Genomic DNA, 27,965 nt, shown 5'->3' with positions numbered 1-27,965 from the left:
AAGCCGGGCGGGGAGATTGTGCATTCACATCTGCCTAGTCACAGAATTATATCAAAGAAAATCACATACAAACACACTAGAAAACACAAACATAAAACATCCAAAATATGCATTTTTATTTCCAACCATTGTTTTTCTTTTTTTGTATTATTATTATTTCATAAAAAGCAAATAACACATATAATATAGGAAGCAAACAGGACAGTCTGTGCTTCCGATTTCATCCTGCAAACGAGGAAAGGGAAAGGTGCGAGGCAAGGTCTCTGACAGCATGCGAGGCATAATCAGAGATGCAGATCAATATGTGTTTACTACAAACCCAATGTCGCACCAAATGATGGATGGTTCGCCAAAATCACATAATTAATTGTCATAAGGTGCACGTGAATATTTTTAAGAGGCTGAAGGCCCCAACATATATAAAAAGGGATTTATCTGCGCTGCCTTCACTGACAGCGGTCGCTGGGCAGGTGCTCGTGATCGGGGTTCCAAGGCGATGTGGAGAAACACTCAGCGGCCTTCCTGTCACACTCGCAGATGAACATCTCGCATTCGGTGTTTGCATCTGAAGATAAAGCAGAGATCGCTCTGTGATTAACAGAAGGCCCATAAAACATTCCTGGAATCGTTTAAACATTTGAATAATATGAGTTTGATTGTCACGGGAACAGAAGGAGAGTCCCTTGGTTTAGTTGTACTCACTACCGCAGGTGACCTTCTTGCTGTTCTCGTCACAGCTGTAGTCGTAGAACTCGGTGTAGGGATTGTCGAGGATGGGCCAGCATTCCGGGTGCTGCATGGCTTCATTGTAACACTCGTCATGCACCTGGCAGCATCTGCAGGTTTGAAAAGCCCAATAATTCATGAGGTTTGCTAACGTGGTCCGAGGATGAAGCAGAGAGAGTGAATGGTGACCTGTCCAGATCGTCCACAGGTGTGCCGGAGCCTCCCTTCCCACAGAAGCAGCCGTAGTCGGCGTAGTCCAAAACAGGCCAGCTATCAGGCATCACACACAGGATCATGTTCCTGAACTGGTTCAGTGCCTTGTAGTCCAACAAGTGAGCTGAAGCACAGCAGAATGAGAGGCCTGCAGCCAAGAGAACCAGAGTCTGGGGGGGATGCATCCTGGAAGTCAACACAAGCTCTCGCTCCATAATCGGACCCTGTTTTATATCAAGTAGAAGACCTTGGGAGCTGCCCAATCAGCTGTCCATACTCACAAAGCAGCATATGTTAAAGCAGGTACATTTCTCACAGTGTCGAAACTCTTAACGTGGATGTCCCCTCGATCAAAAGGATCCCTGAAGGTTCAGGATTTGTCTGACATCACCTGGTTAATGGTTGAGTGTGAGTGGCTGCAAGGGCTTGAAATGGTGTAAATACAAATAGAGTGAAGTATCACATTATCTCGATAAGGCCAAAACATGTTATGTCCAATTGTATTTGTTTTTATTTTGCCTTGCCTGATTTGAACATCTACGATACGAAAGGAAATTGTCAAATATATTTATTTATAAAGCAAAATGAAAATGAATGGCTGATGAATAAATAAGCTGTGTGATATAACCTATGTTTGCATTCCTCTGATTTCTTAAGTTTTTTATTTACCATCTTAAATCCTTAATGTTAGTGTCTCTGTGTATATTTAAAGGCAGAGTAGGTCATTTGACTTTGACACGCACCACCGAACAGAAAAAGTCCCGCCCCCAAATCTCTGCTAAAGTTCCTCCCCCAGAATGGCAAACAAGTGCTCGAGATCGGCAGAGTCAGGAAGTAAGCATTGACAGACACACAGGCCGTCCAATTATTTTCCGCCCAACTTTTTGGATTTGACAGGGTTTTTACAGTCCTTCCACGGCCACAGATGACATTTTAAATAAAGTTTCAGAGCATTTCATTTTTTCATTGCTAGCGGTAAGTTACAAGGATTTCAAGTAATATAACATATAAAGTGTTTCTGAATAGAATCACCTACGCAACCTTTAATATGCCAGGCTGGACACCCATGTGCCGTCCTCTTTGTTTACATGTTACTCTCTTTACGCCTCCAGGTTTCACGTCCCAGTGATATGAATTGTGGGTAATTCCCTCAGGCATGCTGACTTATGGAAAGTGTGCATGACCGGCTCAAAATGTCTGCGAGAGAGCCCTCGACGACTTGATGGTGGGACAGCTGTGAGCCCTCGTGGAGATGATGAATGTCTTCATTGAGGTGATCGTGGTTGGCATTCGGCTGCCGGAGAGAGAGCAGGTTGGGGGAAGCTCATGAGTGCCAGGTGAGTTGATTGTCACAGCTGGTGCTTGTTGACTCATTAAAGCCTCCTTTAGTTGCAGCAGCATGCTGGGCCTCGGGTGACTGCCGTGCATCACGGACAGACGGCCACGCTTCCTAGTCTTATCTGCCTTGTCAAAAGTGTAGCAATATGTATGAAGGGGGAAGTGATCATCAGGTGGACAGCAATCTACACTTTTTTGTCATAGTTATGTAATACCCTTCAACCAATGTGGAGATAAACATGAGACCAAATGCAGCCTGTAACTTGACATGTTCCGCCATAAATCCAACACTTATGAACAGTTGTAATGCTGAGCAAAGTGTTCAAAGGCACATGTGATGTACAGCAGCTGTGAGAATGTGTCTGATTTTCCAGCAAATTTGTGAATTCACAACTATGGTAACTATGGTAACTTCAGATTATACCATAGATAGTATATAAGAAGTGGACGTAGTCATCCATTATTTTATGGACTACAGTTAAGAAGCCTCCAGACATTTTGGATCTTCCAGTGAAAGGAAGTGACCATATTTGGAATGTGAAGGAGCAACAGGTGGATGTGGCGAACACAAGCTCTTTAACCCGAAATGGACCATAATTTACTAAATGAACATCGTATTGTATTGAAGAAGACTTGAAACTAGATATTGTGACCATAAACTCATGTTTACAATGTTTTATTTTGAGATAATTAACCAAGTGAGAAGTAGGGACATTTTTCATAGACTTCCATGCAATGTGACTTATTTTTTCAACCAGCGGAGTCGCCCCCTGATGGCCAGCAGAGATAATGCAAGTTTAATGCACATATGCAATGGCTTCATTTTTCAGGACCAAAGGTTGCCGCTTGAATTATCAGTCCATCAGTGTATGTGAGGTAAAATGACTGATGCAGATAAAACTGTCTTTATTTTCAGAATGATTTCCCACAATTCCAAACACAAAAGGAGTAATTCAGCACATGGGGGGAATGACTGATTAAATAAACCACCAAATTAACAACATACTGGTCAACGTACCCATTTCTTTTTCACCAAGGAGCCTCAACAAATTGATCAGACACTTTATTTTTCAATGTGTTTATATTATTTTTGACCTTGCCTTTATTCATGGGGAGGACAGCGTGAGAGTGAAAGGGGTAGAGAGAGGGGGACGACACAGAGCAAAGGTCCGCCGGTCGGGCCACTTTTAAAAAAACTAACAAAGAAATGCATAGTTCATGCCTGAACATGAATATCTAATGGTTTGGTGTTCTCCGACACTGGCTGCTGGGCAGGTGCTCGTGGTCGGGGTTCCAAGGCGTTCTGGCAAAACACTCGGCGGCCTTCCTGTCACACTCGCAGATGAACATCTCACAGTTGTTGTTTTTGTCTGAGGAGGATAAAGCAGAGAGTGCATTGTAATTACCAAAGGGGAAAAATGCCCAGAAATGATAGAAACGAAGGAGCGAGTTGACAGAGGATGTCTCACGATCCGATTCACAAAAGAAACTGCATGAATGCTGATACGGCTGAGGTAAACACAGCCAACGTTTTGCAGCTGAGTGCAATTTACACACACTTCCACTATCCATGTAGCAAAGGATACATGTTGCCTTTGCACAAAGAACAGGTAGATAATTAAAAAGGGTCTACAGGTCTTGACTGACGAGGTGCAGAGGGATTTAATATTCCAGTGTGACAGTGTTTTCAAACGCACACCTTCAGACTGTAACAGAAGATGATAACGCCTCCGCGTGGCAACAATCACTGCCGTTTAACCACATTCTGTATCCACTGAAGACGATAATAAGTCCACTATAACTGCATGTGGCAGTTTGCAAATGCGGCTGTTTTTGAAGCGAGGCTCAGTTGTGCATCAAATGTAAGCATATTACCTCATTTAAAGACAAGAATCACGTTTCTTTTTCACCTATTTGTGTCGTTCAGAATCCTTTGTGAATCCACCCACGTCTCAGAATAGGGTTGACTTGATTACGACAGTGGCAGTTTTCTTCTTCTATATATATTCACCCCTGATTAATTCAACAGCTTATAGTATAGTGATGCAATGTTAAAAAAAAGCATCTACTGAAGGTATTATGAGAAACGAACACGTTTACATGATCAATTGAGCAGAGAAAAAAAGCCCTGTTTCATTGTACTCACTACCACAGGTGATCTTGTGGTTGTTCTCGTCACAGCTGTAGTCGTAGAACTCGGTGTAGGGATTGTCGAAGATGGGCCAGCAGTCCGGGTGCTGCATGGAATCGCTGTAACACTTGTCATGCACCTGGCAGCACCTGCAGGTTGAAAAAGTCAAACAAGGTGAGCTTCAACACGCTCCCATCTCAACTCATCACATACTTGACGCTTGGTCACGTTTCTCTTGGCGTCCATTTCTAACACAGCGGGGAGCCCAGCGCGTCAAACTATGACGCTCCACTAAACACGTGGTTGACTTAGTTCAAACTAAAACACTTAGATTCAGGCAACACAACCATGTGTGAGGCGTCGGAAAACATTGTGGATGGGTTTAAAATAAGTATGTAAACTAAGGTAAATCAGATAACAAGCATACTGATCTCCTGGTTGAAATTCCTAGTTTGTCTTTATCGACATTACACTCTCATAGCAATAATAATAATAATCTAATAATGATGGCTCAGTCAGACGCCTAAGGGTTCCGAACACACAAAGCACAGTAATACAGCGTTGGTATATGACATCCTTAGAACAGGCTTTGAATTAGTTTTTTCTTTTGCTAACGTGGTCCGAGGATGAAGCAGAGAGAGTGAATGGTGACCTGTCCAGATCGTCCACAGGTGTGCCGGAGCCTCCCTTCCCACAGAAGCAGCCGTAGTCGGTGTAGTCCATAACAGGCCAGCTATCAGGCATCAAACACAGGATCATGTTCCTGAACTGGTTCAGTGCCTTGTAGTCCAACGAGTGAGCTGAAGCACAACAAGAAATCAGAATTGCATTCACACATTCCTTGCATCTATTCACAGCCACCGTGCGGGACAGCTTTTTGTCACTCACCGACGGAGAGGCCTGCAGCCAGGAGCATCAGAGCATGGAGGGGATTCATCCTGGAAGTATGAGGGAAAGTCACAGAAGAGCTCTCGCTCAGACCCTATTTTCTCTCTATATATATAGAATGGGACCTTGAGAGCTACCCTGTCAGCTGTTCATGCTACACAAGGTCGCTGGCCTCCCTTATGTATGGACTCTGAGATTGACACACAAAGCAGCATATGTAGGTGCAGGTATGAATTCCCACACACCCTGAACCCTGAGTCTCTTGGACACACGTGAGGGCACTAGATGTACCAGCGTGGGTCCAGGTTATGTTGAAGACTCATTAAATGCTTTAAAGATGTCATCAGCCTCGGCTGAGCTACTGTATGTTCTATCTGTGTTATTCTGGTAAAGTAAGCTTCCATGAGTATGTTCTTCTCATGCTAGTGCATGCTTCTACAAGACTTATGGAAATGTCTGGTACAGCTGAGATGATTGGCCATTAATTAACAATTTCATGCAAAAATACCAAACATTTAATGGTTTTCATGGTCTCAAACAATGTTTGAATTACTTAGATCATTCGTAATGTTGTACAATTGCTTTTACCAAACAAACATAGTGATGGTGTAATTTTGGGTCATTTTAATTGCATTTGTCACTAGTCTACAAACACAACTTTGAATCCATTACTGAAATAAAATAATAATCATTAGATTAAACCATAATTCAAATAATCATTGGTTGCTGTTTAAAAAAAAACATCTTTTTTTTACAATAATGCATGAATAATATAACATTTAAAAAAGGCTATTTTTCTGCATTGAGTACTTTTACTTTTTAGTACTTTTGAGGACATTTTCCTGATTATATATTTCATGCTCTGTATTTTCAATGCAAGACTTATACTTGTGGGCTGCACGGTGGTGTCGTAGCAGCAAGAGGGTCCCGGGTTTGAGTCCCGGTTCGGGTTCAGGTTCCTTCTGTGTGGAGTTTGCATGTTCTCCCCGTGTTAGCATGGGTTCTCTCTGGGTTCTCCGACTTCCTCCCACAGTCCAAAGACATGCAGGATGGACCTGTCTGTCTCTACATGTCGGCCCTGTGATAGACTGGTTACCTGTCTGTCTCTACATGTCGGCCCTGTGATAGACTGGTTACCTGTCTGTCTCTACATGTCGGCCCTGTGATAGACTGGTTACCTGTCTGTCTCTACATGTCAGCCCTGTGATAGACTGGTTACCTGTCTGTCTCTACATGTCTCCCTGTGATAGACTGGTTACCTGTCTGTCTCTACATGTCTCCCTGTGATAGACTGGTTACCTGTCTGTCTCTACATGTCTCCCTGTGATAGACTGGTTACCTGTCTGTCTCTACATGTCTCCCTGTGATAGACTGGTTACCTGTCTGTCTCTACATGTCAGCCCTGTGATATACTGGTTACCTGTCTGTCTCTACATGTCAGCCCTGTGATAGACTGGTTACCTGTCTGTCTCTACATGTCGGCCCTGTGATAGACTGGTTACCTGTCTGTCTCTACATGTCTCCCTGTGATAGACTGGTTACCTGTCTGTCTCTACATGTCAGCCCTGTGATAGACTGGTTACCTGTCTGTCTCTACATGTCAGCCCTGTGATAGACTGGTTACCTGTCTGTCTCTACATGTCAGCCCTGTGATAGACTGGTTACCTGTCTGTCTCTACATGTCTCCCTGTGATAGACTGGTTACCTGTCTGTCTCTACATGTCAGCCCTGTGATAGACTGGTTACCTGTCTGTCTCTACATGTCAGCTCTGTAATGTTTGTGCTTAAATCATGGTTTAGAAAAGGGGCCATAGGTCATTGATAAGATCCGTGTGTGATGTCTGTACAGAGTAATGCTCTTCAAGCACACAGCAGCGCGTCACACCCTCATGTCCAGTACGGAGATAAACGAGAGGCCGCAGGTTGACATGTTCCGCCATATGTACGGGGACGCGGAAAATCCCAGACTGAGAGAACAACGGTGATATGAATGGTGAGAAGTCAGAGGCTGGGAGCGAAGTGTTCACTGACACGTGTACTGTGAACACTTTTCTACCTCTCCTCTTACACTGCACACACGCACGAGGGAGTGAGAGTGAGTTACTATGGTTACGTGGACTCTTTCTGCCAATATTACATTTTTAGGTGCATGTTTGGTTTTACATAGCACCCTCAACCTAACTGTTTAAGACCAGTGCACGCTCCCTGGGTAAGGGACGGATTATTCTGTGTTTTGAAGAAAGATCTGTGTAATATCTGGAGAGTATGTCAGAAACGGTACCCGATAAACAAAAATACAAAAAAGAATCGGATCGGTCTGGGAGTCAGGTAAATTGTCTGGTCCCCGGTCCCTTAGCTGTCTGAAAATGTGCCCCCCTGAACAGTGTAGTTGAATTGCCCTGCTTCATAATGTGAAATGCATTTATGTATAAGCATTTCCAAACTGAATGATTGCTTGATGGTCTTTTAGTATTTCTTTATATAGTAAATACAAGTGTGTAAAAATGATTATCGACCAGCAATTGAGAAAGTGAATTATCACTGACTTGTGACTACATCATGGTGAAACATACAACACACTGCATATTAATTTGCAACTTAATCTTTAATAGAAATATCTCTCAATGGACAAAAGTGTGCAGACCAGCATGGTTTAAAGGATCAACAACATTTTTTGTGATAACTCAATTCATTTCAACGTGTAGCATTTTCACATCAATACATTATTAGCTTGTCAGTTCTGAGATAACAGCAGGAGATACACAAACTAACGAGAACTTAACGGAGGAGATTGTCGGCCTCTACTGGCCTGAAGCAAACGGAAATCATTGTCTCATTTGTTAAAAGCAACTTACACCCAAGTACCCATGTTTGACAGTGACACATTGATGTAAATAGATGAAACTACCTCTAAGTTCAAACACATTCCCTTCCTTCAGACTTCACAAAACACATACAGAGTCTATTAACTACAAAAAAAAAGTCAAAAATCTGTGTTGTGGTTCACATGACTGGCTTTTACTTCCTGGTATTTCAGTGTCAAATATCTTCAATATTTTGTTCCTCGTTATGTCTTTTTTTCATCCACCATCTGAAAGCTGCTACTAAAGACCCTGATGCCACGTTGACAAGTCTTATTTGTTGAAATGCATTTACATTGTATAAAAGAAGCAAAACGATGAAATTCAGTGTGAAGACCAGGAAATCTAGTCGTTCAGAAGGAAGAAGTCTTCACATACATTGTCATGTTGCAAGTGTACATACACTGTATGCATATTCTACATCAAAAATAAACTTTGTTCTCATAGTGCAAAGCTAATGGAAGTTTAGACCAAAATAATAACTTATGGTTATGTCTAAACTATGTTGACCTGAACTAACAAGCTGCCCTTCTTGACCACAACCATGCAACAGGGTTTTGACAAGAAAACAAACCACATCATCAACCAAAATAAAAAAAGTGTGTGCTTTTCTCATTATCACTAAATTAAACTCTATACTTTCTCAAAATAAACAGGCAAATGAAAACAGAGGAGAACTACAGCAGTGCAATATTTCCTACTTTGACCTCAACATTCACATTCTTCATTGTGCTGCTGCTGTCTGTTCTCACAGAAACACCACAGCAGCCTCACGTTTCTGAGGACTTTTTGGCCCAGCCCGACTCCTCATCACATTTCTGTGTTTTGACCAAAGTCATGATTACTGCCTATCTATGTCTACGAAGCAAAGATAGTGTTGTGGAAATGCACAGAGGGCAATCAGTGAATACATAAAGGCAGGTTATGTAGGATTGGAATCCTAAACAGATGTGTACAATAACTGGATATACAGTGAGTGTAGAAAATATAATCTCAGAGCTGTTATTCTCTTATTCGCCGTAGCTTAATCTGCGATTCTCATCCGGGTGATATGTCCTGGATTCCCCTGCACTCTCTATGCTATGGAAAGAACAGGTGAAGCTTATATTTTGTACACTCCGTGTAGAGTTAAACACACTTGGACCGGATTAAAAAGTCTTCAATCAGATCGGCTTATACAGCAAGGTGGTGACGTACTTCTTCTTGTAGCGATGTGTCGCACTGAGCACCATCACTCCATCCTGGGACAGAAAAAGACAACATGGAGGAAAAATTAACATGAAAACAATGAAATGCATGCTTACAGCTGAGATACATGGGAATCATGTTATCAGTCAGACCATGTGTAGTGTCACCATACTGCAGACCACAGATTAGTGGGACTCTCGACAACCAGCTCTGCCCACAAATCCCCATCGACAATGAGACAATATAATGTTTCATAGAGAGACTTCAGCCTTGGTTAGAGCTGGATGTTTGGATCCCTTCAATGTGGGTTCCTCTTTTGGCAAAACCTGTCTGATGGCCGTGTAGACCAATGCGGCTGCGGTGAGAGGACGAGAGTGTCCGAGTCTACTGTTGTTAAGCAACTATTGAAGAAATCCACAATCTGTTTGCTCCTTTAGATTAAAGGATAGCTTTACATAAAGAAATTCACTGTACATTTGGGCTTGTGAGTATTGAGAGAGACTTGAAAAATATGAATCTATCTTTTCAAAGATCTTTTACCAGGAAACCACTGGAGGGCTTGTGTTGTGAAGCAGTGCAGCTTTACTGATGGAGGTCATTGTGAGAGAAAATAATCTATTGTAAAACATGGCCAATTCCTCTGCTTCCCTCTAAGTGGATCATTTTTAAAGGTGCTATAAATGAGAATAGGAGCATTTTTATTTTATTATCTCTCAACAACTCAACATGGCTACAGCTAAGCCAATGGCTCACAACTAACAGTGCTAACACTGCACACAGTGCAAATGATGGCGGAAGTGCTAAAAGCACTAACAGTGTTTACCTGAATGAGAGCCAGAGGATGGGTGCTATGCTTATTGGTCGGGAGGGCGTTATAATATGGTTCAGGTTTTCAGTGGTGTAGAATTTCAACCTATTTCGTCATGCCTAACAAATGAATCCTGAAATGTCCCAACACTCTGTCCAATAATAACACTTATAATGCAAAGCACACAACAGTTTTGTTTGTAGTGCCCTTTTCATTCTTTTATTTTTCTTTCCATTAGGCATATTTTAGCCTCGTAGCTATGAATTTAGCAGCATTTGTCAGCCATCGAGACAGTCAGCGTGTTGATTTGTGAATTTTCAAATCAACATGGGACAACTGATCGAGCCTGGGGCCAGATCTGCTCTTCTCCAATTACCAGCGCCTCTATGAAAACTCGGGAAAACAACAAAGGAACACCCGAGTTGCCTTGGAGAGAGACAAAACCGTCACTCCAGACCGACGCTGCCAACTCATACTGTGCGTGTTTGAGATGTGTGTATGCATGTAGTTTATTTTCTGTCTGACACTGCTGTTGGTATTTATATCTTGACATGCATGTTAAGCTTGTTTTTCCTGCCACAATGTGTGTGAAAAATAAGTATCTGTCCTTCAGCTCCTCTATTAGCAGCTTGTTATCATTGTTGGCATTCCATAGATACAATCTGCTGTGCAAGCTATCTGCAAGCTCGCTAACAGCTGCAGCAGCTCACAGTTTCGATTAAAAATGCCAATAAAGCTGCTCATTTCTCAAGTGCCACCACGGAAAGTTTTGCCACATTTCAGAAGCCACATGCTTGAAGATGGCAAACACAAAATCCTGTTTTGGTGTGATTGGGTGAACATGAGCCTTGACCTTACCTTAATAGAAAGAGCGTAGAGGTGGTTGAGCATGACATGGTTGGGTTCTGGGAGCAATGCTGGGTCACACTGACATGAATAGAAACAGAAAAAGAGAATTGATCAAAAATGTTGACTATTTCAAGTGCATGCATGTTGATGTGACAGATACAGCCCAAATAGAAATAAGAAAAACAAAAATCCATAATCAGGGTTCCCACTCTTGTCAATTTAATTTAATTTTCAGTGATCATGCATCATACAGGAATATGTTCCTCTCTTTGGAAGTCCGATTTAAAAGATGTGCAGTCTATTACTATAACTTACCTATGAAATCTGCACCATGCTTAGAAATTATGGCAACTCGATCATAGAATAATAAAAGGTACCACAGTCACCAGGCAGCATTGATATTTTAAAGATAATGTAACTTAGATTCATTTTAGTCATTTAACCTTTTGACCTGCACTTCACAGCATTTCCACAACATATTAGAGAGAAGCCAATAAAAAACAACCATTTGAACATTAATATGAACCTGAACATGGCTAAGCTTTGGCAAGGTTTGTTTTGGAAAGCTCTGATAGACTAGTGGTTCATTGTCAGCTGAAGGAAAATAGGAATGTTCCAGGACATTTGACTATCTCTTATTTTCTATTTGTTTTTCCATCACAGGAAAATTGGTCAACTGTTTTCCAGAATGCTTGGGAACCCATGGAAATACTTGCATCACTGCTACTTACAGAAATTCCAGTGTCTTTGTTGAGGATGACCTGTAGCAGATGAGGTGGAAGGATGGGTGGAGACTTAATCTTCTCTTCCTGTTTCGGAACATAGGCATCCTGGTGATACGGCCCAGGAGGAGAGCTGGAGAGGTCTAATGAGGGGGTAGGCAGAGCAAGAGTGAAAGGATGACAGAGACAGAAGATCATTTTAAAACATGGTTCTGTTTTAAAAATCATGACTGAATTTTATCATTTAAAATGGAACTTTACCTTGAACATCATGGTGAATAATTAGATATGATATGAACCGTGGATTTGACATTGTGCCACATATTGTGCCAAATAACAAAAAATATTGGACCAGTTTAAGGACCCTGCCCTACCCATTACATAATCTAACAGGACAGACATTAAAAAGAGTTGTCAGCACTTACCTGACATGTCAGAGCATTTCTGTGAGTCCACCATTAGAGCGTCGAACACCTCAAAGTCCGTTTTCTTCACCTGGATGATATTGTTGACGGTCCCTAACTGACTGGTTACAACTGGCTGTGAGGAAACATGAGACAATCAAATTCACAACTAAATCACAGAAGTATAATCCACCCAGACACAATATAATTTATGTAATGAATAACCACTGTTAACAAGCATTTTACAGCTGATCAATAGTTCCGCTGATCAACTTCAATGCTCTCAAAAATGTTCCTTTGTACATAATTTGTCTAGTTTACTGGACGTGATGAAGTCAATTTAATTGTCATTATACATTTTGCATATGGACATGTTAAATGTGCTGCATTTCTCCAGAGATATATGAATGTTCTTTTATTCAACACACAGTATAACAGAGATTACCTCTCAGATTACTGCTTGCAGTCAGAATTAAAACCTTACAATATCCACTTGCTGCAGTTACATAATGCTGGTATTACTACAAACTACTGCCCCACAAATGAATCATGCAATGCTGACCTCAGCTGGGTCATGGGTCCACTGGCCATCCACATAAAACTTGTACTGATGCTCCCCTTCGGGCAGATCAACAATGGCCACAAAGGTGTTCTGACTTTGGCAAAGATGATAAGAGGGAACATTAGACACACAAGTTGAGTTGACATAATATTTCTCTTCAACCTCATTAATAATAATAATAATAATAATAATAATAATAATAATAATAATAATAATAATAATAATAATGTGTGTGCCCTCCATTTTATTTGGGCATATAATGAACAAGTCATTAACCTGGATCTAGAAATGACTTGCAGGCACTTAGAGATGCAGTGAAATTTATAGTATCTATTTACCAGTTTTATTCAAAAAACCAACTGCCTCATGAAAAACAATCTTAATATGTGTATTTGAATGTTATGAGCTGAAATGAGAAAATAGCAAATATTTTCCCGTTCTGAAAACACACTATCCCACAGAGTTCAGGACGCTCCCTCACCTTCGGATGAGGGGGATCTTGTTGGCCCAGTTGTTGAAGGATCCAGACAGGAAGACCTCCTTGCCATCTCCAGTCCAGCGAAAGACCGTTGGTCGGTCTAGAGTTGGCCCTTTGTCATCTGCTTCTAAGTCTTGCTGCCATGCAAGGAACTCCTCTTTTCCTAGAGGAGCCTAGAACCCCCATCAAACAACCACCATTAATGAAGCCAATGTTAAATGTCTCCAATGCCAAACATGTCTCTGAGACAGCAGCACGACTTACTTTAATGTCTTCACCGTGAAACAACTCTGCATCCTCTGGGTTGGCCATCAGTATCTTTGGCCCCCCTCCCTCCTTGGTACCTCGGCTGTCCCTCCGCTGGGCCTTCTCCCCCTGGCCCATGGCAGCCCTCTCACTGCTTGTATTCCCCATAGCTTTGTCTTCTTGTCGGGTGGTACAAGGTCACTGTGAGTTGAAAAAGCCAGCCAGCAGCTCAGAGAAGACCTTTTTTTTATATTTTTAAATTAGGCAATTAATCATTAATAGAGGCTCCTGGAGTACTGGCGACAAAAGTAGCTTTTTAAGACCTCATCACTCAAATGAGAAAGATGGAAAAAGAAATTACTTCTTCGTCTTCCTATCTAGTATGATTTACAATGTGCGACAGGAGAATAAGTTCACTTCAATGTGCGGCAAATTACAAGCAGCATGGTCAGAACAATATAGAATTTACTACACTGCAGAGAGGGCACTTTTTACTAAGCCTTGACAGTTGAATATACCAGTTGTTTGCCTTTTATGAACAAAACTGCATGATAATAAAATAATCCCTGCAACCAAACTGAACTAAATAGCTCAGTGGACACGTATTTTTAATGCACCACCTGGGGCCTGCATAGTTGTAATTTCACATCTTGGTTTGTTAAGCTCAACGTTATCCTTACATAACATGTATTTCAGCATGACACCTTCTCTTTTAAAAGGTACAAGAAACTAGAAACGTATAGAAATCCATCACAACAGAGATGTATTAATATTCATCTTGTGTTTTACTTATGTTGTTTCTATTATTGCTCCATGATGGCAGTAATGCAGTGCAGTGATAAGCAATGGTAACATAACCTTGAAATATTCAGGCCAGTATGTCATTTACTGTAATGGATCACCTATTTGCAGGACAATCCAGCCATTGCAAATTCAGTTTCATACCTTTTGTGTAATGAACCGAGTAACAGAACCTGAAACCAAGTAACAGAGGTGACACTGAAAAAACTCAGTCTGAGTTGTGTACAACTAGAAAGTGTTTCAAAAGGGAAAGGATAGAGACATTCCTTAGTAATTCAATCATTACCGTGTGATTTATGTATGTGTCACTAATAAATACACTTAGTTTACGGTGACACAAAAGGGTGACAGGAAAAATGTATTCAGTGTCTGAGTCAGGGTTGTATGCGGGCTGGTGTTCAATTGCACAAATACTTGTGTGGTTTTATAATAACTTGGATAGTAACGAATATAAGTCGATACTCCAGGGCTTTCCTGTTTACTGTTGATGGAGTTACATTGGCGTTACTGATACTGTCAAGATTGTGAGGAAAGTAACGGTACTGCTTGAAGCTGTTCTGATAATATTACAGTTACATCATAGTTAATGACGATAACACTACATAACGGATGTAACGTTTAATATCATGCAGAGTGACGTTAGGCTTCGGGCGGCTTCATGCCCGCTATGTTAACATTATAGGCAACATTTTGTTGACATTAGCCACCAACAGCCAAAGCTATCCGTTACGTTATCTCGTCCTAAAACCTGGTGTGCAAGAAGATACGCTCCGTTACTATCTCTTGTAGGGTTAGAGCTTACACCGCCTGTATTCAGTGGACAGCGGGTAGTTTAGTTTGAGATAATACCGGAGTGGCAATAGGAGGTAACGTTAGCATTGTCGTTACATGGTTCACTAAAGCTAACGTCAGTTAGCAGCTAGCCTCGGTGTGTTGTAGCGCCGGCTGGACGTTATGTTTACCCAAACAGTGATACTATGCTGCACAGCAGTGACGTCATGCTAAACAATGGATGCACTGACTTTTAAATACAGACGTGACATTATTTCGCGTTTTACCTGAGAAGCGTTCACCGTCGTAGTGCCCGTGTTAGCTCATTTGACCCATTTCATTTCGCCGGGGACAGAAAACAAAACATTTGGTCACGATGAACAGACCTGCCCCCCTGCCTCCCTTTGCGCATGCGCAGTGGGTCATACATTAAAATAGCGTACACTTGATTATACACACCTGAATAATCACACAATTTGCCCAATATTTTCCCATTGTATAAACAGTTCAGTGTCAGTCTTTGTATTTCTTAATATTACATGAAGGGCTGCTGCAGCCCTCTGTGATGTAATTGTATGTGCTCAACACTAGATGGAAGCGTGAGTCAAGTACAGTGACATAGGATGAAAATACAGCTCTGTTTGCATGCAGTGAGCTGACAAAAGGGTGGGCCTTCATTTTAATGTAGGCTACAAATAAATGCATTTTTTAATGAAAAAACTGACATACTTGAAGGAATATGTATAAAATCCAACTATTATCCGCATTACCTGTGCAACAATACAAAAGACACTTGAGAATAATTTGACCCAGAAAAAGTGTCAATGCTTATAAATATTTTGTATCAGAATATATATAGACAATAAAACAATGAAGACATTGACAGAAGGACATGCAAATGCATGTGAGCATTGCATAGGGCTACATATTGCATAGGGTAGCATATTACACCCTGGATCGTTAGTAAAGTGTATTTTATATTCAACTCTTGTTCTTTGTCATACCACTGATTAATGACCAGCTGGCGACAGTACCCTCAGCTAAATTTAGTCTCCTAATAGAAAAAGAGAACACAACACCAGCTTTATTCCATTCTTGACATTTACCGCAGGTTTGTTCAGCAATGCATCCCGTGCGGTGAGTGAGTGCCATTCACACGAAAGGTCTTAGCGTGGCCTTTGAACTATGAAGGTCCAGCTGTAACGATGCCTTTTCATAAGGTCCTTCATAAATTTCGAGGCCGCATTTTGTTTCCTGGAAGTTCTGTGATGCCTCAAATATCATGCTCCGTAGAGATGGGATGATGTAGCGCATCACTAATTCTTATGTCAAGCTGCTCAATCTGATCCGAGTCGGTTGCCAAACCTCACACAGCTTGCTGTGGTCACCATTGCCCTGAGCAGTGCTGTCGATATGGAGCCCGTATGTTGAATCGTCGTAGCAGGAAAAGTGCAATATCATTAACGATTTTCCAATTTAAGTGTACCAGTGAGCCAGCATCCATAAGAGACACACCTAATGGAGTGTATCCACAATCAATGTTACAATGGTGCTGTTTAAATGTCCCCTTCTTTGTCAGTTTTGTTATATTGTATTTCAAGCTGTTACACATGCAGTACAAATTAATATTTAAAACAATAGCTGCTGTTGTATATCCCTCTTGCCATCAGTGTTTTTCTTTCAGGGATCAGAAACCCATCTTCTGATCCTTGTTTTGTCTCCCCACCGCCATTCCCTAAATGCACCAATTTTATTTTCCTCGAACTTCGACACAGATTTAATAGAACTAATGATCAACCCCCCCCCCCCCGAACAGCACTCCAACATCCTCCAGCCACACAGGGGGGCTTCTGACACAAACTTAGGAGCTAAATAAAGCTAACAAAAAAAAGGTGTCCAGCAGAGATGTGTGAACTAGGGAGGAGGTTGGATTCCACTGGAGCATTTAAAAACAGAGGAATCGACATGTCACTGGCCCTGTTATCTACAATGTCACAGCAAACAGAGCCCCAAATTAGGGGCACGGTCACAGTTGACTGCAGCACACAGATGTCAGTCCACAACGGGTGTTCAATTACTAGGATTTAATTTTTCCCTTCACAGCCTTTATGCCTTGTAATAACCAGCTTACATTGTGGGTTTCCTCTCAGATGACTTTTTATCTGGGTGAAAATATTATATTGCAATGACATGTGCAAACGAGACGACTGTCGTGTCAAAATGATTAATATGTGCATGTTTTTGTGCCGATAGAGGAGATGCAACACTTGCACGAGAGCACTTCAGTATTTCAACAAATTTGTTGTTTTCACAGGAGATATTCGCACATTCAACAATCTGCAGGTGCGTCGCAATGTATCACATATGTCTTGAGAAAGAAGAAGATCCCACACATGGATCATGCTCATGTTCCAATGGACCTTTGTCAAGGGTGTTTATCAAAGGAGGTTTCAAAATCCAAGAGCCAGGCGTGAAACCAGACGGCTGCGGCTGTAATTGGCTCACGACAGCTGAGGAGACTGAGTGGGAACCAAGGAAGACGTTGGCCTGGCTGGTGGAGGTGGGCTGTGATGTTTCTTGCTTGTACGCAGAGGTGGATCTAAAAAAAGATTGGAGAGACGGTATGCCGTGTTGTTAGTTCTGATGTGTTGAAAAGCATTTGGCAATGGTAGCACAAGGACTGAGGTGGGAGAGAGTTGACCCTGAATCCTGTTGTGTCTTCGAATGCCATCTTTTCTTTTATTCAATCCAATGTGAATAGAGCTCCTATTTTCTCTGTCCCCATTTGCCTGCTCGTCTTTCAAAGCAAGTATAATTAAGATATAGAATTTCGATCTTTATACCAACAAAACAATCCACTCTGAAGCTAAAGCCCAAACTGGGAGCTCTCACAGCCTCATTACAAATACGGTATTGGCCAACGATCTGCCTCATGAACTCTGTGATGTAAATGATGTGCTGACATTTCACTGCGGCTCCATTCTGGCAGAAGCTTTCCCAGAGCCATGACCACACTGCCACTGTTGTTTACCATTACTCATCCCAGAGGAGTGAAGCCATCACACAGCAGCAGCCACAGCACCTCGGCCAGCTGCTGGCCCCGATACTCTCTCTGTTACACTGCAGAGTTCTGCTGGGTTACGCATGGGGGGATGACTCAAAGACTCACACGTGTTGCCTTGCCAATCTTACAGACTCGCACCTGTGCATGATGCAACACACTTGTGTCGGGAGTTGTGAGACTTGTGCTCATGCAAGTGTTCCTTATCAATTATCTTGCCTGGACTGCAAAGGGGAAAAATGGGTGTTATTTTATATTTTCCCAAAACAAATTTCCATTAAACCCATAAGCAACAATGTTGGATGCTTTCTGACGTCCCTGTCTCGTTGGTTCCTACTGAAATAAACCATAACATGATAGATTCACTTTTAAAAAAGCTCTGTAAATTCTTCAAATTGTGGGCACTTTTTGTTCAGCGTTACTAACATTAACATTAAATTGTGTATTTCTCGGGGAGTTCTCTCATTAGTATTTATGGCAGCAAAATTATTTATTTGACTTGAAAACCTACAGTTCTCACATGCATGGTAATGCTGGAACAGGTCAGAGCAACGATTGGGATTTGTTGACTAGAAGAAAAATGCAGTACCCTGCCAGCCTCATCCCGAAAACATGTACTGCACAGCAGGAACTTCCAAATATCTCTTATTTTGTCTGCAAGTTTTACACTGCTTGCTTGATACGTCAATTGGCCTTGTCAAGATTTGCTTTGGGCTTCTGGAAGTTTAAAATAACTGGAATGTTGTTGAATGGATGCTTCCATTGACACCTCTGTCAAACTGATATGCAACAGTGCTGCTGAATGTCTATTTGTAGAGAATATAAGTGCTGTCTTCTTCTTTGATACAATAAATACCCTCAGGCTAAAACCAGAGTGTGGCGTCCAATGTTACATTTCACGTTTCAAAGAAAGAGTAGTTTTTAAGTCCTGTCAGGACATGTGAGAACATGCATTTTTATTTATTTTTTAATGTCTGCCTCTCTTTCACGGTTCAGGAATAGCAGTTTTTGACCCAGAAGCAGAGAACCCTTGACGAGGTAGCAGCCGCCAGTGTTTTGATTTAATGAATAATTAACTCACATACTGAGAAACAGGCTAGATTAAGGCAAAGTGAGATGACAAACTGACAGAGAAAGCTCTTGGGGGCTGCACTGATGGGCAGAACCTCTCCGGAGAGTGACCTGGAGGCAGTCAGGGTGCAGCACCTCAGGCAGGAGCCGACTGGCGAAACCACACTGGAGGACGGCTGTGGAGATGGGACCACACTGGAATTGACCAAGAAGATAGGACCCCTCTCGAGCACGATCTAGAGAACGCCACCTAATGGAACCACCAGGGGACAGGAGACTGCAGCAACACAGATTTGATGACTACTGCAGCTCGTGAGGAGCAGGTGTCAGTCGGACCACTGACTGGACCCCCGATGCAGCCAGGGCAGCTGAGTCAGGAACAAACAGGACGTCGGTGGGGACAATCACCTCAGGGTTTGGCTGGGTGTCGATTATGTGACTGGGCAGCAGAGGCTTGGGATCTTTGGGGTCCTGGCACCGGCTAACCTGTTGGAGGCTGGCATAGCAGGCTGAGATTCTGGGGCCAGGTAGAAGGTTTCTCAGCCAAGGCTTTTTATTCCCCTCTCTGCGAGCCAGAGCAGTATCTTCATACTCCAGGGCAGTGGTGTAGTGGAGGGTACACGCAGGTATACGGGGTATACCCACTTCTTTTTCTGGTGGTTTACAGTATACCCACCTATCAGCCAGAAAGCCATTGGAATATATGGGAGAGTATACCCACTTCCTCCTCTGTGACCTACCCATCTACCTAGCAGTACACCCACCTCATCAACTACCACCACACCACTGCTCCAGGGACTTAACCCCCCCTCCCCATGCAGACACACCAGAGAACAAGCCTGGTCACATAGTTCACGCTCAAATAATCCCTCTGCAGTGTCCATTAATAGTCAGGCTGTTCTGTCACGGTTCAGGAATAGTAGTGGACGCCGACACTGAGAACAGAGACAGAGAAGGTTAAAGCAGGTTAAAAGATAGAATAAGGAATAAAGCCCCAAATCAGGCAGGGAACTGAGGTCAACCCAAAAGGACAGGACTACGGGACTACTTAATACAAAGCAGACAATCACAAAACCCATGACCCAAAATAGAAGGGTGCACTCAGGAGAGTGCAGGACTCTCATATAACAGTGTGTAGGATCCTCACTATGACTGCAAATGGGGAAATGTACAAACGCCAGGAAATATTCTCATTTATAAAACCTTATGCCTACCAATGGGCACCTTCCTTATATAAATCTTTAAATCAACATGTGCATGTGGATCAGCCAGGATTCAACCATACGGTCAATACAAAGAAACTCGTGAAAGTTCATCCACAGCAACCATCCCAGCCTAATTATCCTGCTGATTAATGGCTTGTTTGGCTGAATCATTGCAACAATCAGACTGATTGCCTTCAAAGTGAGCAGGTCAATGAGTGGTATCCCCCTCCCCGGGGATCAATGGAAGCTTGATCATTATTTATGTATTCAACTTTTGTTATGGTAAAGTTGCTTGTGGTTTGAATATTTATGATCCGGTGGATTTACGAGTAACGTGTGATATGAAGTGAAATGAAATGTGTGAGAGGCATCGTTATGCGTATGATCCCTCTCAGCTTCAATTCACCACCTAAACCATCTGGAGTCAATTTGTCTCCATAACGTACGAGCTCATGAGTCAGAGTTTCCGTAGAGGTGTGCATTTTCTCCCGGGAAGTTTGTTTGATCACAACCTTTGCACAGGAGGTGGCGTATGCCTCTCCCGCTTTGCCCAGACGTGTCTGCAATGACCACAGCTGTGTTGGGGGATCGAATGAAAACAACCCACAAAATGTGGACATCATATTGAAAAATCACACTTTATTCTAGAAAATCTTCAATCTTGCTTCATTTTCAACCCTTTTTAACTTTTTGTTTCAAGACTTGAAGACTCAATCACAAGTTGAATCTCCCATGAAGACGAAGGCTGCATCACAAGGCTGGACACAATCTCATTAACCAAGTCATTTGTGAGGTTATTTGGGTGGGACAGCCTTGGAATAATTCAGAGCTCAAGTTTCACATTTGACTCTGCGTTTAATGCAGCAATTAGCCCGGTCAAGAACTCCACAATTGAATCTGTTATGAAACAATTACATAAGATCCTGATCAAAACGATTTCCCTCCCACTCACTCGCTCTAATTCTTTGTGTCCTTCTATCTCTGTTTCCTGTTGTGTCTCTCTCCTTTTCTACTGTGTGTGTGTGTGTGTGTGTGTGTGTGTGTGTGTGTGTGTGTGTGTGTGTGTGTGTGTGTGTTTCCCCCTCCCATTCTTACTGGGCAACCTTCAGTTTAACATTGTGCGAGATGCTACTGACATTCTCTTGATTTGTTTTACTGACAGATAAAGAAAAGTCAGACAAGCTTCAGGCAGAAGAAGCTTTATCCAACTGCATTGTCTGGCTTCCACTAATTTGAGGATGATCAGGAAAGCAATCAGGCACTCTGAAATATAATTGTAGTGGCTAAATCATTGAAAGTCAACATTTTTCAACCACTTGGTCTTTCTCAGGGCTAATAACAAACAGCACGTGTTTCATATAATGAAAACCACAAATGAGAGGCGATCACATGACCTCATGATGGGTTATAACATGACAGGTGAGACAAATCAAAAATGATGAAAATACAAAATAACCTTAGGATGGGATTACACAGAAAAAAAACATTTTAAACATCATACATCACATTCTCACCCCATGTGTTAGATATTTAGTCACTGCTCAGAAGCCTCAAACTGTAAAGCTCTTATGTAATCCCATTGATTCACTTTTGGACAGGAACATATAAGCCTATATTCATAGCATGTCAATATAGGCTTATATATATACACATACATTTCCTTCCACTCTGTTGGTTTAATTCTATTTTGGAGTGCCTGGATTGCCGTCCTATTTTTTCCAAGAGCACCTGACACATCTTTGTTCTACAGCTTAGTATACAGAGCAACGCATCATCCCTTTCATTACTTCCAATTCTGCTTTTTATAGCTTGACAAGCCTTCGAAGCTGCAAAGCACTGCTCAAAGAACACTTTCTGTCCACCTCACTCTCTCTCTCTCTGGCAATCTAATTAGTGAGAAGGTGACCTTGGTGTTATGAGATCCTTTTGTCATTTTAATAGAAGGTGAAAGGTCCAAGGGCCATGCTGCTTTCAAGGGCCAGGTTATGTCCTCTTGATCTGCTTGAGCAGACACTCTTCTCTACAATGACCTCTTCGGATTGTCCCAGGGCCATGACATTCGATCACAAACATGATATGTTTGAGCTCGTATAGGCAAGGTTAACGTCGGAAGCCCTTTGACCTCTGTGATATGTATCTGTGTAATCACGAGATGGTGCAGCTGAGAAGTGGAGCGTTCAGGCGACCACATAGAGGGAGCTGATAACGAGCTGGATTTTAAACAAGCTTAAATCCAATGCTTAGTTGCCACTGCAATGAGCCCTAAGAGCTACAGTTGCTATGCCTGTCCATCTTTTCAGTCTTGCATGTCACCCATGCATTTGATGATTAAAAAGGTGGCAGATTTAAGGTTACAAATATGACAATATTAAAATATTTTAAATCGGAACAGAATAAAACCATAACATAGAGTAGCAACCATACAGTTATGTGCATGAAGACCAACGATAAGGCCAGTGCAGTGCAACATGCAGGTTTATCAGTTTGTTGCCAGTCAGGATGTTTGTTATTGCTCCTCTACAAAAGTTCACAATAACTTGACACAGGGATTTTGCCTTCTTAAGAAGTTAAGCCTTTGCTGAGCCTTTTCCTGCCCAGAGTGGATACGTGTGATGGTCTCCGGTCCTCCGTCATGTTGATTCCCAGGAACTCTCCAAATTCTATGTCCAATTTTGGAAAAAACTGAGATAAAGAAAAGCTGGCTTCTCATTGATGTGAGGACAGAGGGTTTTGCCAAATGAAATGAGACCTGATGTGAGCAGATGTTAACAGCTGACTCTGTGAGATGTTTTTTTTTTTTTTTTTTACTTTGCTTTGTTTTACAGCAAGAATCAAATAAAGGAGTCTTAATGGCTGCCAACATGAAACAATGCTGCAGTGAGTGAAGGAGTTTGTGGCAGAGAGGAGGATGAAGGACGAGATCAAACCCATCTGGTTTAACCTCCACGCTACGTGCTGTGGCTGGTGGGCAGCTCATTCGGCAACAAGATCATCCCACGCTGACTGCCCCAGGCGCTCCTTTGCAGCCTGCAGCTATCACTCTTTTCACCTTGTGAGTGTGTGTGTGTGTGTGTGTGTGTGTGTGTGTGTGTGTGTGTAATAGCCATTATCACTCACTGCTGCTGCTGGTCTGATCCCAGTGATCCCCAAGTTCTTTGCCAGTTTGACTGATTGTATTTGTTGTGTCCGTAACTTTTGCAAAAGAAGTCTCAAGCCTCAGATGGACAGTTGGATAACATAAAAATATTAAAAAGTATGTTTTTTTTTCTATAATTAGAGAACAGAATAACTTTGCTTTCCATATGACGATGCTAAGCGGCCTTTTGCTACAGCGTTATAGGGGACAAAAATGTTCCACTTCTGCATGAAAGCAAATAAATAAGGATTAAGATGTGTTTATCATGAGAAACAGGTGACAGAAACTGTGATGTCATGGTCTAATGGACCACCTTAATAATTATAATATAAATGTAATCATTCAGTATCATGTCTAGGAAACTACTGGGATATAATTCAATTAATTCATGTTGCGAAATATTATATTCCAAATGTGTGATTTGCGATTTAATTTGAGTATTTTAAATGTGTTCTTGCACCCATTTGTATGGATTTAGATTGGAAAATATATTCTTAGCAATATTTTTAGTACCATGACAAATGCTTTTTGTTTGTTCATTTTGTTTTTAAAGAAAAGAGACGCCAACACAAGACTCTCAATGAGAGTAAATGCCATGCATTTATTTCAGCGCTGTGACACATCCCTCCAACAATCCAGATTCATGTCATAATCATACTTTATTCACTAAGAGGACATGGATCCGTCATTACATGGCATACACACTACATGAAGTTCTACTTGTTACAGCACGTTTCCAGTGATTCTATGGGCAGTTTCATGTGCATGTAAGTTTCTTGGACAACCTGTCACGTTATAGAATTCTCACCACGTTTTCCATTACATGTATTTTAAATAGTGCTTCAGTATTAACAAAGGACAAAAACGTTTGCACCGGTGCTCCCATTGTCTCTCAGCACGTTCATCCCACCGATTGTGTCAAACAGTAGTCCATCCACGTCTCGTTCCCACAGTGCAAATACAGGACACTAAGAGAGGGCTTCCACCTTGTCAGAGTGCAGCTCTGAGCGCTAACAGGAACAAATATGTACTATATGGCAGTATATGCACGTCTTTTACTGGGTTAGCTTTCATTTTATGTTTGCGTCCTTTTTTTCACGGTTAGTACTTCAGAAGAAACATAGACACTTGGATGAGGCTGGGGGGGAAACAGAGGATACATCGGAGGATACAGGAATAAATATAGCTTCATTTTTTTAATGCATAATAATAATAATTTATACTGGCATGAACAGCAGTTGTCCTATAATATCAGGTACGCGGATAGCTTTCATTCCCGTTTGGTATACGTTCTGATACTGGCAGCCGCGGGGTTAACCTCCCTCCCAGAAGTCTACCCATTTGTCAAACGATACCAGCAATGAATTGGAGTGTGTGCCTCTGTGTAGTGTGATTAACAAGTTTGATGGTGGATGGTGAATAACACTGTTCCGTTACAGCAGAATGGAACTATCATTATTTGAGCATGATGAGGCCCAAAGGAATGAATACTTGAAACTCTAACACACCCGTACAGAGAGCTGCGTTATTTAGCTGGAGGGCCGGAGTGCGTGTGCTACTTGTCATTGAATAGAGTGCGAGCGTCGTCTGATCGTTTTTACAATTATCACTGACTGGCAGACGTGGGTGGGTCGTTTTTTTTATGTCTCCCTCGTCATATCTCTCACATTTGTTGGACGTTTTTTTGGGAGTCGGGACCTGTGACGGCCGCCGCCGTCGGTGTGTCAGTCGTGTGTCGTCAAGTGTCGTGGGTTGGAGGTGACGCAGAGGAGGAGAGATTCTGTCGATGGCTTGATTCGCTGTCTCTCAGTGTTTCACCCAGATCACTCAGTTGCCTTCCCGCATGTCATCGCGTCGCCGCGTCTGTCTTCCTCCGCTCATCAGTAGACTATAGGGTACACCGTCTATCTCTCTCTCCCTCTCCCTCTCCCTCTCTGCCAGGGTGCAGTGGAGAATCCTGGACTATAGAGGCAGGCGGATGTGCATGGCAGAGCTATTGGGCCGTGCACCCAAAATGTAGATGGCACTCTCCTTTAAAAAGTCTGCCCAGGTCACCGGTCTGTTGAATAGAGACAGTTAAAAAAGCATTTATTGGTCAAGAAATGTGTAAATAGAATAAGCGGTATGGATGAGATTAATGTCCTTACTGTCAACAAACAGACTAACATTTGAATTGGAACTACTAACAAGTATGACCTCTGTAGCCATAGAGCTCCATTTGTTTACAAAATGTTGTGCTATTAATCATAAAAAAAACACAGCAGTGAGCAATGAACATGGGCACTGTAGTTTATTTTGAGTCCATCCTGGTGCGATAAATACTCACTATTGTGTGCCAACTGTATATTCATCCACGAGTAAATATATTCCCCAACAAATACATCGTTTATTCCTGTTAGAGTCATATTTGCTGAAAACTACAGTGCCCGCTGTTTTAACATATGTCATAGTTTTTTTAAATGAAGTTGTAGATTTGTGACCCATTTTTTATTCAAAATGGTATAGAAGTTGGAAAGAGATGTACACGTTTCATGGAAAAATAAAAATAAATTGTTTACAAATCAGCATTAAATCAGCATTAAATAACATCAGCCATTCCCTCTGCCACCATCAAAGACAGGTGGCAGAAGTCTTTGATGGTGGCAGAGGGAATGGCTGATGTTATTTAATGCTGATTTGTAAACAATTTATTTTTCTGAGCTTTGGTGTGGTTACCTCATGATAACCCTGAAGACCTGAGAATGAACATTCGAAGGTGTTACCCTACACTACAATACAATACAGTAACCATGAACTAAAAATGCACTTATAGTAACTATCTGCTCTAATTTACCTCATGCTGCGTTGAAAATGAATTCATCAAAGGTTGGCAGACCGCTTTCTGCATGTTTTGCTAATTAGTGTTCAACTTAATATGACTCTGGTGTATAGCTCTCTTTTTAATAGTGGCTCCCTGTACACCATGGCAGTTATAACAAAATTGTGGCACAAAGAAAAGTCTCAAAAGTCATGATACGCCGAAAAAGGATTTGTCTTCATTATCTGCAGCCTCTGAATGTGAGTTCCAGGTCATTTGCAGGGACAACGAATCCTGACGCGGGAAGTTCACACTGCAGTCTTCAGGCCTTTTCACTCAAAATTAATCCTACTTTTGCTGCCCACTAAATGCTTGCTGTCTTTGCACAGCGGGGGCGACTGCAGCGAAACGAAAGGTTCAGTGGGAAAAGGCTTATTCTAATAGGGTTAAGTAGTCGATGTAAATGTCACTGCTCAGGGGTGTAGGCCTGTACAGCCAGTTAGAAGAAGGAGCCTTCACCACATTGGCATTCAATGCAAGGCTGTTCGTCGACCTCTGCTCCTTAAAATTGAGGCCAGTGTGGAAATGCTTAAAACTTGCATTCTTACTAATGACCATCAGGGGGCGACTCCCCTGGTTATAGGGAAGTCTATGAGAAAATGACCTAACTTCTCACTTGATTTATTATCTTAGTAAACATTGTAAAGATGAGTGTATCGTCCCAATCTTTTGTTTCAAGTCTTCTTAAATACGGTGATGTGAACTGATTCCCGTCCCTGTCATGTTTGTGCCATTACAGGCATACTAAATAAAGGAAACACGCAGAAAGCTGTGGTGTCGTGGTGAACTTTGTGGTGCGTTGCAGACTCGCTACAAATTTGGTGCCGTGACCCGGATCAAGAGATCAGCTGCTGCCGATCGCCGGGGAGCTTCTCCACATCTTCCTGACATCACAGGTGTACAATAATTGAAGGAACAAACTCTGCACAGTATGTCCTATTTGAACAGCAACGACCCTCAATGGGTTGCAGATGTTTCCTCTTCACGATATGTCAGTGTAGCACAGTCAGATGAACTTATGTCAAGTAGCTACAACAGCATGTTGTTCACTTAGTCAATTATTGTCCATTTAGAGTCACATAGATGATAAAGCAGCGGAGGCTCCAACAACACAAATGGCGAAACTCAAGGCTTCAAAACCGTAATACACAAACTAACGTGTTTCTAACAATGTTGTCCTCTGCCTCTCACACACTCACTAAAAATACAAGAGGACAAACCTGCTGTCGTCAGTCTTGCTCCTTTCGCTGCCAGAGCTGACTGGACTGCTCTCACATATGGGGCCAACGTGACTTATACTGGAGCAAAGGACAGAAAGTACAAGTTAGATAGCAGGTTACATCGACGGTCAAAGAGAGGACGGGACACTTTCTCGCTCTGGGGAAAAAAGGGAAGAAGGAAGGAATTTATTTCAAAATAAAAAGGAATATGCAGTCCAAACGACATTTGGAGGGAATATCGGCGAGCAGTATTTCATTGTATTGGATCAATCCGAGTTGTTAGACCAGCTGTCACCTGTAAAACTGTGTGAAGGATTCAAGTATTTTACTTTATTTTACAAAGATGAGATTAGATTGAATTGGTTTTGTGGTGAAAATATAGGCATCAGATGACATAAAAATCTACAAAGTTTACTCTAGCTATAACAG

At 42.0% G+C, this 27,965-nt stretch overlaps 4 protein-coding genes across 5 annotated transcripts in view; all 4 read right to left on the bottom strand.

Annotated features, from left to right (window-relative positions):
* Positions 1 to 434: 434 nt before the first annotated feature.
* Positions 435 to 1,070, bottom strand: LOC311029737 (phospholipase A2-like). The gene is made up of 3 exons (XM_084035030.1): positions 916 to 1,070; positions 703 to 836; positions 435 to 565 (listed from the first exon to the last, which is right to left on the bottom strand). The coding sequence occupies exons 1-3, from the start codon at positions 1,020 to 1,022 to the stop codon at positions 447 to 449; spliced, it is 360 nt and encodes a 119-aa protein (XP_083891156.1). The 5' UTR covers positions 1,023 to 1,070; the 3' UTR covers positions 435 to 446.
* Positions 1,071 to 3,475: 2,405 nt separating this feature from the next.
* LOC311029965 (phospholipase A2-like) lies at positions 3,476 to 5,351 on the bottom strand. Its single transcript, XM_084035389.1, has 4 exons — positions 5,297 to 5,351; positions 5,061 to 5,208; positions 4,424 to 4,557; positions 3,476 to 3,647 (listed from the first exon to the last, which is right to left on the bottom strand). Exons 1-4 carry the CDS (start codon positions 5,343 to 5,345, stop codon positions 3,514 to 3,516), a joined length of 465 nt encoding a protein of 154 aa, XP_083891515.1. The 5' UTR covers positions 5,346 to 5,351; the 3' UTR covers positions 3,476 to 3,513.
* A 2,531-nt stretch (positions 5,352 to 7,882) lies between these two features.
* On the bottom strand, positions 7,883 to 15,384 carry prkab1a (protein kinase, AMP-activated, beta 1 non-catalytic subunit, a). Its single transcript, XM_084035673.1, has 8 exons — positions 15,274 to 15,384; positions 13,433 to 13,615; positions 13,172 to 13,341; positions 12,691 to 12,784; positions 12,150 to 12,264; positions 11,734 to 11,867; positions 11,012 to 11,080; positions 7,883 to 9,398 (listed from the first exon to the last, which is right to left on the bottom strand). The coding sequence occupies exons 2-8, from the start codon at positions 13,580 to 13,582 to the stop codon at positions 9,321 to 9,323; spliced, it is 810 nt and encodes a 269-aa protein (XP_083891799.1). The 5' UTR covers positions 13,583 to 13,615; positions 15,274 to 15,384; the 3' UTR covers positions 7,883 to 9,320.
* Positions 15,385 to 24,042: 8,658 nt separating this feature from the next.
* The window catches only part of phf24 (PHD finger protein 24), a 33,750-nt gene continuing 29,827 nt past the window's right edge, over positions 24,043 to 27,965 (bottom strand). For both annotated transcript variants that reach the window (XM_084034529.1, XM_084034530.1), the window contains 2 exons: positions 27,537 to 27,614; positions 24,043 to 25,518 (listed from right to left, as the gene is read on the bottom strand). In XM_084034529.1, the coding sequence (XP_083890655.1) occupies positions 25,422 to 25,518; positions 27,537 to 27,614 (175 nt within the window). In that variant the 3' untranslated portion in view covers positions 24,043 to 25,421. The remainder of the gene's footprint in view (positions 25,519 to 27,536; positions 27,615 to 27,965) is intronic.

The sequence above is a fragment of the Eutrigla gurnardus genome, assembly GCF_963514095.1.
Source record: "Eutrigla gurnardus genome assembly, chromosome: 19".
Classification (NCBI taxonomy): Eukaryota; Metazoa; Chordata; class Actinopteri; order Perciformes; family Triglidae; genus Eutrigla; species Eutrigla gurnardus.
The sequence above is the reverse complement of the archived record's forward strand: the minus strand, read 5'-3'. Positions and strand labels throughout refer to the sequence as shown.